The sequence below is a fragment of the Aphidius gifuensis genome, linkage group LG6, assembly GCF_014905175.1.
Source record: "Aphidius gifuensis isolate YNYX2018 linkage group LG6, ASM1490517v1, whole genome shotgun sequence".
Classification (NCBI taxonomy): Eukaryota; Metazoa; Arthropoda; class Insecta; order Hymenoptera; family Braconidae; genus Aphidius; species Aphidius gifuensis.
In genome coordinates this window covers 15,041,190-15,059,487 of record NC_057793.1, presented here as the reverse complement: position 1 = coordinate 15,059,487, position 18,298 = coordinate 15,041,190, and the positions used below count along the sequence as shown (strand labels likewise).

Here is an 18,298-nt window from a genome sequence, read left to right as displayed (position 1 = left end):
TACTCAGTCTGGAGGCGATCCTATCAAATCAATTATAAAGGGAGCACGTGATGCTGTGAAAAAATCTGATGGTAAAAAAAATATTCGGTTACCCCGTGTTTTACCATTACCAGCAAAAATTGGAGGATTTTTACCGTTTTTAATGCCTATTTTTGCTGGTCTTAGTGCAGTGGGTGCTTTATCGGGTGGAGCTGCTACAGTAGTGAAAACTTTCAATGAAGCAAATGCTGCAAAAAGTAGACTTGAAGAAAATAAACGTCATAATACAAAAATGGAATCAATTGCTTTGGAAAATGGTATGTTTTTGCAGCCTCATAAAAAAGGATTTGGTTTATTTTTAAAGCCATCAAAAAACATGTGAAGCTACCACATCGAGCGTTGACTGATATTGATCTTATCAAATATGCAAAATCTTTAAAAATTCCATATTTTCGAGGTGTATTCATGAGAAATGATTTACCTAAATCAGGTCCTAGGAAGTATGAGTCATCAATAATCAATTTTAATGATAAAGATGGTCCCGGTACACACTGGGTTGCATATAAAAAAAAAAAATGATCAAGTTATTTATTTTGATAGTTTTGGAGACTCAGGCCCTCCTGAAGAACTTAAAAAATATCTCGGTGTTGATAGCATTAAATATAATTATAAAAATTATCAAAAATATGATACAGTTATATGTGGTCATTTATGTTTAAAATTTTTAGCTGGAAAATTATAAATACATATGTACATACAGTTTCAATATTAGTCATGAGTGTTTCGTTCAAGCTAACACTGTCTGGAGCCTCCTCTATTCTAGAGGCTCAATATTTTCCACCAATAGAATTATCTCAAGATAAAAATTATGTTATGGGACTTGTTGAATTATTAACATTTAATTCAATACCAAATATTGATGAATACAATAATAAATTTCATGTGGGTGACTATATAATTACAATACCTACTGGCACTTATGAAATTGAAGATATTGAAGACTATATAAAGAAAGAACTACCAGAAATTTCTCTGAGTATCAAAGCTAATACAAATGAATTATGTTGTGAAATATTATGTGATAATTCTATAAATTTCCAAGAAAATAATACTATAGGTCAATTGCTCGGATTTTCATCACAAATATTAACGCTAAACGTTGTGCATAAATCAGATTTGACTGTTACCATCATAAAAGTCAATGCTTTGCGTATTGAATGTAATATAACGACAGGTGCTTACATGAATGATCGACCAGTTCACACGATTCATGAATTTTTTCCTTGTGTCCCAAAAGGATATAAGATTATAGAAGTGCCATCGCATGTCATTTATCTTCCGATCACCGTACAAGCAACACAATATTCAATTAAAAATTGTTGATCAAGACGGAGACTTAGTGAATTTTCGAGGAGAAACTATAACAATACGTTTGCATGTAAAGCGTCTATAATAATAGGAATCGTTTTTACTAGAAAAGTTTATAGACAGAGTTATAAAAATCAATTGACATGCCAAAAGTCAAGCAGTCTTCAAAGACCGCTGAAAGTGATAAAACGTCAGAACATTCAGTTTCTGGATAATCTCGGTTTAAAACTAAAAAAGAAAAAGTAGTTATACAATTTTCTTGTTTTCTTTGCTTTCGACTATGGAAAAAATCTTAAATATTCAAAAACCTATAATATTTTATGAATTAGTCGCTCATTATGAGCTTCACACTCATCTGCCATATGGCGCTTCAAAATTTAATAATAGTGATGAAATAAGAATTGGAGTTCAAAATGAAGACTTGTGTTTATTACCAAGTAAAAGTTCACTGCATATTACAGGAAATTTTACAAAAAGTAATGGAACTGCTGTTGCTGCTACAACTTCTCTTGTTAAAATGTCAATCGCTCATATGTTTAAAGAAATTCGTTATAAAATCAATGGCAGGGAAGTTGATCGTAGTAAAAATGTTGGCCTTACAACTGTAATGAAAGGATATGTATCATTTAAACCTAATCAAAAAGCATTTCTTGAAAATGCAGGCTGGATAAACGATGAAAAAATATTTGATAATGAAGGAAATTTTAATATATCAATTCCATTTAGTATATTATTAGGTTTCGCTGAAGATTATCGTAAAATAATTATTAATGCAAAGCATGAACTTATTATTGTAACTGTTGCTGATGCTGCTGCTGAAAATGTAAAAATTAGTTTAGAAAAAATTGAGCGGATAGTGCCATATATACGAGTGTCAGACAAACAAAAAATTCAATTACTTAATTTTGATCCATCTATAGCAATGAATTTTCGTACTTAAAAACTGTATGATTATCTTTTGCTACCAGGAACAACAAAGCATATTTAGACTGTTAAAACATCAACACAACTTGAAAAACCAAGATACGTCATCGTTGGTTTTCAAACAGCACGAAAAAATGTTGCGAATAAAGATGCCAGTCTTTTTGATCATTGTATGATGAGAGATATTAAACTTTTCTTGAATTCTCAATCATATCCATATGGTTATCTTAATATTAACATAACGCAAAACCAATATGCTTTATTATATGACATGTTTGCTCAATTTCAAGTTTCGTATTACGGAAAAGAATCAGAACCATTATTAACAAAAAAAGAATACATAGATCAGGCTCCTCTTATTGTAATTGATTGTTCAAAACAAAACGAATTTTTAAAATCTGGACCCGTTGATATACGACTTGAATTCGAATCATTCGAACAGTTTCCCGCTGAAACATCGGCTTATTGTTTAATATTACATGATCGCATTGTTGAGTACAATCCAATCAGTGGCTCCGTCAGAAAATTAGTTTAAATTTAATCCCAGACTCAAAATCTTTCATTCAATGTTTAACTTTTATGTAGTAAATATCGAAATGTTTAAAAAAAATAAATCTACTGACGAATATTCTGATAAAACTCCCTTGATCAAAGAGACGAAAGCTAAAAAAGAAGAAAGGAAACAACAACAATACAAGGAACCGAAATCCAAAGATTCTAAATTTTTTTCTGCTTGGTCAAGAAAAGAAAAATAATTAAAAATACATTTTGCTTCAAAATAATGGATAAAAATACAAGTGATAATAGCTCCTCGCGTTCAAGTGGAATGCAATACGAATCAAAAGTTGAAAAAGAATCGAGGAAAAATTATTTTGAAATATCTAAATCATTGCGAGGTTCTGAGCCATATTATGGTTATGTAAAGCAAGGAAAATATGGCTCAGTAGGAGATCATCGACCGAAATATTAACTACAATTTTCAATTAAAAAATAATAAACAAATGGATAATAAAAATAAAATAGAACCAAAAGAAAACATTCAAAAATCAAAAATAAAATATTTCAAACTCAAATGTCCAGAAGATATTAAGAAAACTAATCAAAAAATTCTGCAATCAATATTATTCAAAAGATGCATGTATCGTTTACTACCACTACCGTACACGTGATGTATACATGGGCGTATGCCTATCGATCAGCAAGACGTGCAGAATGGGAAACAATGGCTCGAGATCATGAAAGATTTCAAATGCGGATAAAAAAATTAAGTGGAATTATAGATCCAATATTAATAAAAAAACATAATGAATTTTGTAAAACTAAAAATAAATAAAGAAACATTTTTTTAAAATACAACATTGGTTCATAGATATTTATTTTACTTTTATATAATACATTTTTAAAAATTATTCTTCGCTGTCTGTTTCTTGATCTTGTTCTTCAATGTCTTCTTCGCTTTCTTGTTCTTCTATGAATCTCTGTTCGATTTTTTCATATTTATTCCATAGCTCAAATAATTCTTGTATGAGTGGTGTTAAAGTTGGAATTCCAGTCCGATCAAAATATTTTAATACAAGATCCTTTTCATCATAGACGTATGGTGGTAGCTCAAATGAGTCAATTAATTTAATTTGACTTTCAGTCATTGAATATACTTCATCATACGTATCCAAAAACATTGAGAATCGTAGAAGTTCAACTTTTTTCCAATGTATATATGTAAATCTTCAAGAAATGAATTCAGCTTTTCTTCTTGTGTATTATATTCAGCATTATTCATCAAAAAATTTTGATAAATTTCAAACTCTATTTAACACTGGTGCATTTATTTATTTTGACATGGAATACAATTTTTTTTTTTTTGGTAATGGTCCATCAAATGCATCTGTATATAAACCCAAAAAATTAAAATGTTCTTCACAACGACGCTCTCCGATGAATTTATGGTTGTTTTTCAAATTTTCAGGCAATTTATCCCAAATTTCATCCATTGATTCCGAGGCGTATAAAGTTTCCTGGTAAAATTTCTATATCTTCTTTTCTAAGTTTCGATAAATTTTTCAATGCATAGTACAACTGTATAGATTTATTAAGAGATGATTTCTCACCCCAATAATTCTGAAACCATAGTTTTAACTGTTGTACATTGTCAAGTGCACAATGACAATTACGTATAGCATAATGAATTCCTGGATGATTTGTTATTTGATTTTTTATTGTTCTTATTCCTGGAGAATCCATTGAATATAAACCAATTATTACTTTTGAATTGTCAGTGATTTCATCCAACCACTTTTTTTTCTTGTCACCTTTTACATATATATAACAAGCTGATTTCAAGACGTTAGAAATTATCAGTTTCATGTCATTATAAGATACATCACCACACTCCCACGATAACCCATGCCAATTTCGTATCAACCACAGATTAATTGACTTGTATTTTGCAGGTAGATGATTCCATGTATTCGGTGGCTTAAATACAAAACAATGTGTTTCGTTGTTTTGAACATTAATTGCAGCAAACTCTTTTGAAACAAATGCGTTGTGAGGTTGCTTAAATCCTTGTATATCTACAATCAATTCCATATTTTTTTTAACATCTTCGTCACGAACACGTTTAATGCACTGATATATTTTTAATTAAAAAAATCGTTTTGTAGAAACAAATACATATATAATAATTTACATATACGTAAAACTTGATATTATTATGTTGCCCCACTTATATCTAAATTTTTCGTTAATGACGCATGCTTTTATTTTATATTTTTTTCTAAGAAAAATCCATAAATTTTTTATGTATTTATATAAACAAAAAACCGTTAATAACGTTTATATAAACAATCTCTTTCATCATACATGAGTCAACGACATCCGGTCCCCAATCCCTCAATCCTCAACATCTTATCTACACCCCCAACTACCCTCTAAAAACTACCCTTTTTTTTTTTTTTTTTTATTTATTTTTTTTTTTTTACGAATTTTAATTAAGGGATGATATAGAACCGGCCCGGTTTCCTTACTTTTGTCGAATAAGAGAACATGAACATTTTCCCAGTCCGGTATATCATGGGACATTTGCTTATGTGCCATTTTTATAAAACAGAAACTTGGAAAAAATTAAGAAATTCCCCCGCCAGGATTCGAACCCGAGGCTTTTACTTTCCAGGCAAACGCCATAACCTCTAGATCACAAGGCTTCTCAATTTTTTCCAAGTTTCATTAAGTTGACACTGACGTCCTTCTATTCGTCATTAGAGCCATTGTTTTTTCATAATATTTAAAATACGTTTATAAAAGAATTATCGATGTTAGGTCTTAATTTGAGAAGTCTATCTCGCTTGGTGAAGAAGTTATTAAAGGTTCAAACTAATCTTTTCAACATGCACGGTAATGAGCAGAAAACAAAAACGTTGAAAAAAACAAGACGTCTTATATTTTCACTATTTTCTTGTGCGTACTGTTGAACTAAAAACTGCTCTTCTTAAAATTTAAATCTTAGAAAAATTATACAAAAAAAAATGGTCGGGTTACCATCTAGAAAGTGAACCAATTATAGTAGTATAACTACTTATAATAGTTGAAAAGAACCAAAAACTTAGAAAAGATAGAAAGTTCCCCCGCCGGGAATCGAACCCGGGTGTTTTGCTTACCGGGCAAACGCCTTGACCTCTAGACCACGAGGCTTCTTATTTTTTCGAAGCTTCTTCAAGTTAACACTGACGTACATCTATTCGTCATCCATTTTTTTTATAATATAGTATAATATATATGAATTGTAAGAATACAAGATCAGATAACTTGTCAAGTTCAATTTAGCTTCAGTAAAAAAATAAGACAGTCTTATGGATACAAAAAATTGATATTTATTTGTCTTATTCAGTTCGAAATTAATATTTTTTTCTTCAACTCCGCTTTCAGAATACGCGAGAAATGAAATTATCAGTTCCTTTTATTCATTTATCGTATAATAACATATTTTTTCGTTAACAGATTCATGACAAACATTTGGGCAATGTTCGCTGTCGTATTTCTCGCTATTTATACTGCCAACTTGGCTGCTTTCATGATAACACGAGAAGAATATCATGAATTTACTGGACTAGATGATTCACGTTTATCGAAACCTTGGACACATAAGCCAATGTTTAAATTTGGTACAATACCATGGAGTCATACAGATAGCACACTATCCAAATATTTCAAGCCGATGCATGCTTACATGAGCACTTACAATAAATCCACTGTTGTTGACGGTATTGAAGCAGTCAGGAGTGGGTAAGTATTATTGAATATTTTCAAAAGACAATGTCATGTATTAACCAGAAGACTAAGGTCTAATCGTATTAGACTTCATAATAACATTATTTCACATAGCAACACAATAGTTAAACACGCCACTGTACTATGATTGCAAGAACGGAGGGAAATTTTTATCGCTGATTTCCGTACTTTTTGCCTTTTAGGAAAGGCAAAAAATACCTCAAAATATTTTTCACTATCAGACGATGAAATTCGTCCGTTCAAATGTATGCCTTTTTGAAAATATCATAAGTGTTGAATTTATCACTTATTATTCATTTCAATTTATTGCGGTATTTTTTATTGAAGAATCTTGGTGATTGATTTAGAAAGTGTATGGTATCCGTATTGAACATAGCCATGATTAAAAGGATTTTTTTTTGCTCCTGTCTGTGATTATTCTAGTGTGAACGGTAAGTATAAACGGTATTCTTTGTATTCTATAACGAAGAAAAAAAAACGTTCATTACATACGACCAAATTGACAGAAAGGTATCGTATTGGGCTTAAATGATGCAACTTCGAGAATTCCATCGCCCGTATTCTCATTTTTTTTCACTATCTTTAATAGTTTTTCAGAGAAAAAAATAAAACTCGAAAATAGAAAAAAAAAAATCAGACATTTAATTTTTTTTCTAAAAATATATTCAAGGTCAAAAAACATCCTACATATTCTAGAACAAAGCTTTTCAAAAGCTTTTAATGAAGCTTCATATAATGTTTTTATCTTCATTATCCTGAAAGTTATATCACTTTTAAAAAATTTTTTAACAATTTTTGGAAATTAGGCAATGAATAACTTGTCGTAGAATTGACATAGAGACATCGTATTAGGCTTAAATGATGCGTCTTCGAGAACTCTATCGCCCGCATAATAGTTTTTTTTTGCTTTTTTTGATAGTTTTAGAGAAAAAAAAAAAATTATGGGACAGCTGTTAAAGCCGTCCCTGCGGGGGGAATTTTAATTTCTTTTTAATAGAATTGTAGATATTATTATTTATGATTTTTTGATTATATTTATTCCCAATTTTTTATTATGAACATGAAAAAATATATTTCAAACGATCATTTTACTGCTTCTGTGCTATTGTGTATCTTGTGGTTATGTGTAGATGTAGTTATTGAACCATTTGGTGTTGCTTAGAGAAATATAAGATTGCACCAAAATTGAAGAACAGTTTGTTTCGGGTTGATTTTTCCAATTTTGAAAGAATAATAGCAACATCATGGTTAAAGAGTGTACATTAAAGTTTCTTATACAGCATTGTCGAATCCAGAATTTAAACTAAATAGTCAACCCTTGAAGTTAAATTTATTCGGCATTATTTGAAAATTCGAGATATTAAAAATAACTATGAGACAGCTGCTAAAGCAGCTGTGCCTTCCCTGCGGGAGGAATATTAATTTCTTTTCAATAGAATGGTAGATATTATTATTTATGATTTTTTGATTATATTTATTCCCAATTTTTTATGATGAACATGGAAAAATATATTTCAAACGTTCATTTCACTGCTTCCTTCTAATGGATCATTTTCATTGCCACAATCACTTACTTTTAATTTTCGAAATTTTTTGTTTTTATCAACTTTATTGTACCATGATTGGGGTAAACCTGTGGGGTTTAAATTTGAATTGTTAATATGTTTTGAGTTCATCATTGTTATGTTATTTACATATTACAGAAATATAAAGTATGATTCTTGGGTAACCTATAGAATTTTTACACCTTTAATTGAATTTACCTGATGACTCTTACTAATTTCAAGCGTCTAGAAAAATACAGTTTTAAATGGCAGCATTTTTGATTGTCATCATTTACCATGAACGAAAAATCAACGTACGATTTTAGATAACCTATAAAATTTTTTTTCATCATTACTAAATATTTATTTTTATTGAATTTATCATTACTATTTACCATGAATTTTCTTGTTGTGTCCACTATTTACTAATTATTTTCAATATTCAAATTTTCATATCATTATTTATATTATATTCATCAATAAGTTAGTCGTTCATGATGGAAAACGAAAAAGATTTTCATGATATACTAATGTTTACATTTAATCATGTGACAAGTTCACGTTGCAAAATAATAATAATAATAATAATAATATTGCTATTTATCATGTTTTTCTTTATGTTTAATAATTTTTCCTTGCTAGTGCCCCATATTTATCGTGTTTTTCTTTATGTTTCATGATTTACCTTCCATATTTTTCGAGATTTTCTTATATTTATCGTGTTTTTCTTTATATTAAATGATTTTTTTATGATATTTCCTCATATTTATCGTATTTTTCTTTCGACTCAGTGAATTTTCCTCCATATTTATCCATATTTATCGTGTTTTCTTTTGTATTTCAAGATTTACCTTCCATATATGCCTATATTTATCGTGTTTTTATAATGAATTCTTACTTTATATTGCCCCTCATTAAGCGTGTGTTTCTTTACATTCAGTGATTTTTCCTTGATATTTCCTCCATATTTACTGATATTTTCCTAATATTTTTTTATATTTATCGTGTATGGATACAATAAAGGACTTAGGAAATTTTCGTAAGGGGTCTACGTGTTTTGAAGGGGAGGGGTGGGGGTACCGAAAAAGCAAAAACAATAGGAAATTAAAATTCCCTAAAAAACTTAAAAATAGAAAAAGAAAAAACCGGATATTTAATTTTTTTCTCTCAAAAACTTTTTGAGTCCGAGACAAAATCCACGTTTTTTATAACACAGCTATTTAAGAACTTTTAATAGAGGCTAATATAATGTTTTATTTTTATTATTCTAAAAGTTATAGCATTTTCAATCGATTTTTTTAACAATTTTGAAACATCACGCAATGAATAACTCAACGTAGAATTGAAATAGAGACATCTTGATAGGCTCATAATTCGCATCTTAAAAAACTTTATCACCCGCATTGTTGGTTTTTTCCTCTATTTTTGATAGTTCTTAAGAATAAAAAATAAAACATTGAAATATAAAAAAAAAAAATCAAATATTCAATTTTTTTCTCAAAAACTATTCAGGGCCGAAGAAAAAGCCACATATCCCATAACAGAACTTTGTTAGGACTTTTATTCAAGCCTAGTTTGATATCTCTATCTTTATCATCCCAAAAGTTATAACGGTTTCAAACGAATCTACAAGGCTCATATTTTGCGTCTTAAAACAATCTATCGCCCGCATCATAGGTTTCCCCCGCTATCTTTGATAGTTTTTGAGAAAAAAAAAAAGATCTGGTAACGTTTGTTGAGGCGTGTGGCCCGCGTTACCGTTGAAAATTAATAATTTTCAATACTCCGGCTAGGGCCGTGTTAAATTTTATCTCCTAAATGATTTTTAAAAGTAACAATACAATAATAGTCTATTTTTTTTTATTTTTCTTAAAATCAATTTTTTTTTTTTTTTTCCTTCAAGTTAAGGCAAGCTATAACTTCTGTTAGAATCAACGGAATGACTCCATATTAGGCTCAAAAAACGTGGTTTTTAAAACTCTATCGCCTCTCAAGGAGTTTATCTTGATTCCAATAGTCAACTTCTTTCTATTTTTGAAACAAAAGAGACAAAAATATTTCAAAAATTTTATGATTTACTATTTTATGAAAACTATAATTTTTTTTGAAAAAAGTTTCGACTAAAAGTTGTAGGATTTTACCACACATGCTTTTTAAGTCTTATACAAAGTATCTAGGACGATTTTCTCGAAAGTTATAACAATAACTTTTGATAAAATTGTAGTAAAGACTTTGTATTAGGCTCGAACAACGCGTCTTTAGAAACTCCATCGCCCCTCATGAGAAGAAGCATTATCTGTTCAGTCACTTTTTTTTTTTTTTTTCGAAAAACTAAATTTAAAAAAAAAAAAAAAATGTTTTTTTTTTCAATTTTTATGAAAAATGTGATCCATAGATCAAAATTTTTCCAGAGAGGCGATAGACTTTTCGAATACACATGTTTTAAGCCTAATATGAAGTCTCTAACACCATTTCATCACGAGTTATTGTTTGCCTAGAAAATGAAAACGGCACAACCTATAACTCAAAATGGAGTAGTCGCTAAGGTTTTATATTAAGCTTAAAATAATCGTTTTTCAAAATTCTATAACTTTTTCAAATGAATATTTATCGTACGAATAGTAATTTTCATGCGAAAAAAAAAAACACAATTTTTTTCCTACTCGTTTTTTGGGAAAAAAAAAATGGCTGAATAGATATCGCTTTTCTCTATCAGGGTCGATAGAATTTCTAGAGCCGATTCTGTTTAGCCAAATCGGAAGTCTTTACGATAATTAGTTTAGAAGTTATGAACGTTTTTTTTTTTTTTGGGATAAATCCAATACTGCGGCTAAGCCTTTCAGCTCCTAGCCTCCGTAAAAAAAACTCCAAAATAGAAAAAACAAAATCAAATATTCAATTTTTGGCAATTGCCACTATACGAAGTTACGCTGCAAGGAAGTTCGGTTACGGCAACCGAACTCGCTACTAGTAACTGAGTAAGCTATATCAACCATACTGTTCAGCGTAAGAGCTGAACAATCGTATCATTAATTTTTCAATTGAGGTTATGTATTTGACAGATTCTTTATTTACAAAAAAAAATATATTAAGAGATTACCATCACCAATCAAAAACGCAGATAGAGCCTTGAAATTTTTTGAGCAGATTGATGAAATAATAATACATACGCTCAAATTTTTTGATAATTTTCTTGTAGCTAATTACTTAGTAATTAATTACTAAAGTAGGCTACTTTTTTGAAAGTTATACATAGGTTCTTATGGAGAGTCCGGTTCAGTTTTTAGAAACCTGGTCAGCCATTTTATGGAAAACGCAGATAGCTTTTTCGAAAACTACAGATAGATAGAGGAAGCAATAAGGAAACTTTTGATATAAAAATTAATAGGGCTTCGATACCTTTTTACTTTACAATAAATAAAAATAAATTTTTGTCTTTGTCTAAATACTAAAGTTGAATTGAGAAACAAGATTTTCTCCTTCTTTTTTATCTCATTCGCACTCATAGGAATATTATGTTTCTAAATTCCATACGCAAGAGGTCTCTAGGTATGCGCGGGTAACACCTTAACTTCTACTTTTCGATGAAATCATCTCGTTATTTTTCCAGTTTCTATTTTACTAAAACATTTTCCTCAAAAGTCCCTATGAACAATTATTATTTATAATTAATATTTAATCTCAAAAATACAAGCAAAAAGATGGCAAACGTTATATGCGCATGCATGTGTAGCTGAGGGCACAATACTTCAGTTGACAGCACTAGAAGTTTGGTTGTGGTAGCTGAACTTGGTTACTTGAATTTAGTTCAGCTCTCACAGTTGAACAAATGGTTGCACTCACTATACATACGTATAGTGACTGCAACCATACTCCAGTAACTGAACTCATTACAGTGGCATTCGCCATAAATTTTTTGAGTGCACATTTCCTACAACAGAGCTTTTTAAGAACTTTCAATTGACCTAATATAATGTTTCTATTTTCATTATCCTGGAAGTTATAGCATTTTCAATTAATTTTTTAACAATTTTGGAAAATTAGGCAATGAATAACTCAACGTAGAATTGGACTAGAGACCGCGTAATGGGATCTTATTTTGCGTCGCAAAAAACTCTATCGCCCGCATAGTGGGTTTTGTCGCTATCTCCAATATTTTTTGAGAAAAAAACAATGAACATGAAAATTTTTTTTTGAATAATTTTATTATTAATAAACCATAAAATTATTAAAAAATCATAATTTGATTATATCTGAGAAATTAAGATACGCATGGCCCTAGCCGGAGTATTGAAAAATTTCAATATTTAATAGGTAACGAGGGCCACACGCCCCAACAAACGTTACCAGATCTTTTTTTTTTTTTCATTTTTTTTTTCACTACCTTACACACAGTCTCATACAAGAATCACATAATCTGCTAATAGTTCAACATGTATCTCTATTGCATTCCACTGGTTTGCGTGCGTTTTGTGTGTACTCAAACTCTGCCATTTTAAAAGTTTTCGATTTTTTTTTTTTTTTTTTGTGTGTCTCTTCTGAACACTTCAACTTTTCCAATATCTCTTTTTCGATAAAAGACAAGTAGTGTACCTACCAGAGTTCTGTGACAAGGGGTGGTCGAAAAAAGGTAGATCGGCGAGGGGACAGGGGAATGAGACCGGTAATGTAGAGATGGTAAAGAAATTTTTCATCCTTACCCTCGGTCAGTAATACAGATTTTGTCATTTTAAATTGCGATGTCCCATGTTTCCATGTAGTATGTTCCCATGTTCCCGTGTCTTATGTTCCCATGTTCCCATGTATAAAATGTGTTATGTTCCCATGTTCTCATGTTCCCATGTATAGTATGTGTTATGTTCCTATGTCCCATGTTCCCATGTCTTATGTCCCATGCCTTATGTTCCCATGCCGCTGAAAAATGTAAAAAAAGTCATAGTGGTAACAAAAATAAATGAATTATTTAATTTTTTCATATTGATCAATTTTATTAATTATTATCTACTAGTTAAATACGAAATATAATTCTCTCAGCATTAAAAAAAATAGGAATTCGTTATTATATTTTTTCTTTTTTATATATTATTCTTCTATGATAACATCATTATTTTGTGTACTTGAAACTTTGTCAGTTTCAGTATCAGATTCTTGATATACATCCATCTCTTGATCTGACACATACGTAACACTGCAAAGTTCTACAACAAAAATTAAAAAATATAAATTAGCATTCATATAAATTAGCATTCATATAACTACCTTTTTCCTTATAATAAAGAAATATTTACTCACCAGCAGTTATAGTTGTACCATATCGATCATCTGGTATCAATGAATATTTTGCTAGAAAAAATTTATATATTGACATAAATATTATAAAAAAATATATCAGAAAAAATCACACAAATTATTACCTCCAAGTGATGGGAATATTATGAGATGGTCCAACTCATCCATAGCCATGTCAGACTCATCTTCCATTACTGTACTATTATCATTTGCCTCGTTAGCAGGAACATTGTCTAAAAGCATGAATTTATTATTATTATCAGTGGTACTTAGAATCTTAATTTTTACAAATAAAAAAATAAATACATACAATCTCTAAATCGTGGTCTTGCATCTAAAACATCATCATCATACATTTGAAAACCACTTAGTCTTGGAAACATAGTGCTAGCTATTAAACCTCTGAGAATAGCTTCAATATAATATTTTATCTAATAAATAAATAAATAAATTATTGAATTATATTTGTAAAATTTTTATAAATAAAATACTAACCAATACTAAATTTCGGGGGCGCAATACCGGTATAATTGGACGATTTATGCGTTGTGCATATCGCCAATCCATTTCCGTCCACATAATCTGCGAAGAGCGTCTCGATGAGGAGCCAACTTTGTTAAACAAATTTATTAAAATGGTTGACGCTGAAGCTGGCAGCCACTCTGGCAGCCAAACGTAAATTGGACCTGAAAACATATGGTGTGTCGGGTGCCCCGGGCTTATTTTTTTTTTTTTTTTTTGTTATTTAACGAAATTGGGCCTGTTTAATATTATCTAAATTAGAAGTCGACTAATTAAAAGCTAAAAAAAAAATATCAACCCTTAACATAGCGTTTTAGGGGGTGGTAGGAGGGATTAAAACTTTAATTATTTTTTTTACTGACTTTAAAATCAAAATTGGGGTATGAAAGTAGTTTGTAAATTAAGAGTCAACTAATTGAAAGCAATAAAAAAAAATCAACCCCCAACATAGCGTTTTAGGGGGTGGTAGGGGGGATTATAACTTTAATTATTTTTTTTACTAACTTTAAAATGAAAATTGGGGCATGAAAATATTTTCTAAATTAAGAGTCAACTGATAAAAACCTAAAAAAAATTACGACCCTTAACATAGCGTTTGAGGGGGTAAAAAGGGGTGGAAACGCGGATTCTAGACATTTTAATTTTTTTTGCTAATTTAAAATCAAAATTGGGGAATAAAAATATTATGTAAATTAATAATTGACTAATTAAAAGCAATAAAAAAAATTTCAACCCCCAACATAGCGTTTTAGGGGGTGGTAGGGGGGATTAAAACTTTAATTATTTTTTTTACTAACTTTAAAATTAAAATTGGGGCATGAAAATATTTTCTAAATTAAGAGTCAACTAATAAAAACCTAAAAAAAAAATTACGTCCCTTAACATAGCGTTTTAGGGGGTGAAAAGGGGTGGAAACGCGGATTCTAGACATTTTAATTTTTTTTGCTAATTTAAAATCGAAATTGGGGCATAAAAATATTATGTAAATTAATAATTGACTAATTAAAAGCAATAAAAAAAATATCAACCCTTAACATAGCGTTTAAGGGGGTGGTAGGGGGGTGAAAACTTTAATTATTTTTTTTAATAACTTTAAAATGAAAATTGGGGCATGAAAATATTTTCTAAATTAAAAGTGTACTAATTAAAAGCAATAAAAAAAATTTCAACCCCCAACATAGCGTTTTAGGGGGTGGTAGGGGGGATTAAAACTTTAATTATTTTTTTTACTAACTTTAAAATTAAAATTGGGGCATGAAAATATTTTCTAAATTAAGAGTCAACTAATAAAAACCTAAAAAAAAAATTACGTCCCTTAACATAGCGTTTTAGGGGGTGAAAAGGGGTGGAAACGCGGATTCTAGACATTTTAATTTTTTTTGCTAATTTAAAATCGAAATTGGGGCATAAAAATATTATGTAAATTTATAATTGACTAATTCAAAGCAATAAAAAAAATATCAACCCTTAACATAGCGTTTAAGGGGGTGGTAGGGGGGTGAAAACTTTAATTATTTTTTTTAATAACTTTAAAATGAAAATTGGGGCATGAAAATATTTTCTAAATTAAAAGTGTACTAATTAAAAGCAATAAAAAAAATTTCAACCCCCAACATAGCGTTTTAGGGGGTGGTAGGGAGGATTAAAACTTTAATTATTTTTTTACTAACTTTAAAATGAAAATTGGGGCATGAAAATATTTTATAAATTAAAAGTGTACTAATTAAGAGCAATAAAAAAAATTTCAACCCCCAACATAGCGTTTTAGGGGGTGGTAGGGGGGATTAAATCTTTAATTATTTTTTTTAATAACTTTAAAATGAAAATTGGGGTATGAAAATATTTTCTAAATTAAGAGTCAACTAATAAAAACCTAAAAAAAAAATTACGTCCCTTAACATAGCGTTTTAGGGGGTGAAAAGGGGTGGAAACGCGGATTCTAGACATTTTAATTTTTTTTGCTAATTTAAAATCGAAATTGGGGCATAAAAATATTATGTAAATTTATAATTGACTAATTAAAAGCAATAAAAAAAATATCAACCCTTAACATAGCGTTTAAGGGGGTGGTAGGGGGGTGAAAACTTTAATTATTTTTTTTAATAACTTTAAAATGAAAATTGGGGCATGAAAATATTTTCTAAATTAAAAGTGTACTAATTAAAAGCAATAAAAAAATTTCAACCCCCAACATAGCGTTTTAGGGGGTGGTAGGGGGGATTAAAACTTTAATTATTTTTTTTACTAACTTTAAAATTAAAATTGGGGCATGAAAATATTTTCTAAATTAAGAGTCAACTAATAAAAACCTAAAAAAAAAATTACGACCCTTAACATAGCGTTTTAGGGGGTGAAAAGGGGTGAAAAGGGGTGGAAACGCGGATTCTAGACAATTTAATTTTTTTTGCTAATTTAAAATTGAAATTGGGGCATAAAAATATTTTGTAAATTAATAATCGACTAATTAAAAGCAATAAAAAAAATTTCAACCCCCAACATAGCGTTTTAGGGGGTGAAAAGGGGTGGAAACGCGGATTCTAGACATTTTAATTTTTTTTGCTAATTTAAAATCGAAATTGGGGCATAAAAATATTATGTAAATTAATAATTGACTAATTAAAAGCAATAAAAAAAATTTCAACCCCCAACATAGCGTTTTAGGGGGTGGTAGGGGGGATTAAAACTTCAATTATTTTCTTTAATAACTTTTAATTATTTTTTCTACTAACTTCGAAATGTAAATGGGGGCATGCAAATATATTCTAAATTAAAAGTGTACTAATAAAAACGTAAAAAAAAAATTATGACCCTTAACATAGCGTTTTAGGGGGTGGGGCAGGGGGGCGGAAACTCGATTTTGTTGAAAATAACGTTCAAAAATTTTTATATAGGTATTTTAAATAGCTTGTGATGGAAAATTTCTTGAGCGGAATTATGTGTATTTAAAAGCCTTAACAGAAAATGAGAATTATAAAAATCTTGAAAAAGGATAGTGAGATTATGTATTCAATTTTCCTCTATACTTACGTGGGTTTCTGTAAATTATCACGTAATTATTAAAAATCGAACACAAATTTTATTTATATTAGTCAATTTATTTGCAAGAGAAAAACCAAACTATTTTTAATTATTAAGAAACTCATTATATTCTTTCCAGTCTTTTAGTGTTATAAAATTCCAACACAAACATGTGGTTAAACTTGATGATGTATTTCATACTATGTTTTTTTATTCAAATACAGTGTTTACTTATTGGATATTTTTTGAAACCAAGCTTTATGTATTTTTTAATCTTATTATACTATAAACTATATTCAATATGTTTTGATAAAAAGTTATAGCATTTTATTATGTTAACTTATCTTTATTTCGTCATTTTAAGTCTCAAAGTAAATATTTATATTTGTACTACAGTAATAAAAGAATGCTTCATGCTTTTATTTTCTTTTCATATTGAAAAGTAACAATGCTTATAAAAGTAACAAAACTGAATAGTCTTCTAGACTCTATATACTTCTACTATAACAGCAATTTTTCACTCTTACATTAATTTCTATCGACGGAGCAAGCTGTTTAACATAACTTTAATTTATTTTCTATATTTATTAATTTCTTCTTAGTTCAATAAAAATATTTTTATTTTCATAATTTCTGAGAATTATCTCAGAATTATAATTTCAATATCACAGCAATTCCATCTACGAAAAAAGCTGATCAACAGCATTCCTTAGTCTTTTTAAATTATTTACTTTTTGTATCGAAAAAATACTTTCCTCAATCAACACTTAAACATACAACACCAAATTTTCAAATCGCCAAATTTTGTGCATCGGAAAAAATATTTTGATATTTAATGTTTTATCTATTTTATTGAAAAAAAATACGTGCAGTAAATGTATTGTTTTTTGTGCAGAGAAAATTAATGAAATTAAAAAAATTTATATCTGATGAATGAAATGATTCATGAAATTATATCTGATGAATCACTGATGAGGGTGTTATTAAATCAGTTCATATGAAACCGATACTAGATATCCATAAGTTGGTGATGATGCATCTGGAGGTTCTTTGATAATTTTTTTTATTTGAGTTGATGGCTGTGATATCGATGAAACTGGTTCGGATAATAAGGTTGTAAGGTGGTCTTGCATTTCTCTATTTTGAGCTGTTGATGTTTTGCTTTCGTACAATACTTTAGATATCCCCATTCGCGTCCTGTTCATATCTCTTTCCATAAATTTAACTGGAATTCCAGTAGCAATTAAATTTGCGTACGACATGACATGTACAGCACAATTAGAGTCACTGCCTTGTACACCACGTTGGTCTTCTATATCTTGAGGCTCATAACAAGTCCACTTATTCCAATTGATTTTACTCGGTTT

General features: G+C 29.4%; 1 protein-coding gene across 10 annotated transcripts in view; it reads left to right on the top strand.

Annotated features, from left to right (window-relative positions):
* LOC122859542 (glutamate receptor ionotropic, NMDA 2B) overlaps positions 1-18,298 on the top strand; it is a 414,324-nt gene that overhangs the window by 244,930 nt on the left and 151,096 nt on the right. For all 10 annotated transcript variants that reach the window (XR_006374357.1, XM_044163202.1, XM_044163197.1 and 7 more), the window contains one exon: positions 6,268-6,552. Coding sequence is in view for 9 of the 10 variants with exons in the window: in XM_044163202.1 (XP_044019137.1) it covers positions 6,268-6,552 (285 nt within the window). In the remaining variant the exon portion in view is untranslated. The remainder of the gene's footprint in view (positions 1-6,267; positions 6,553-18,298) is intronic.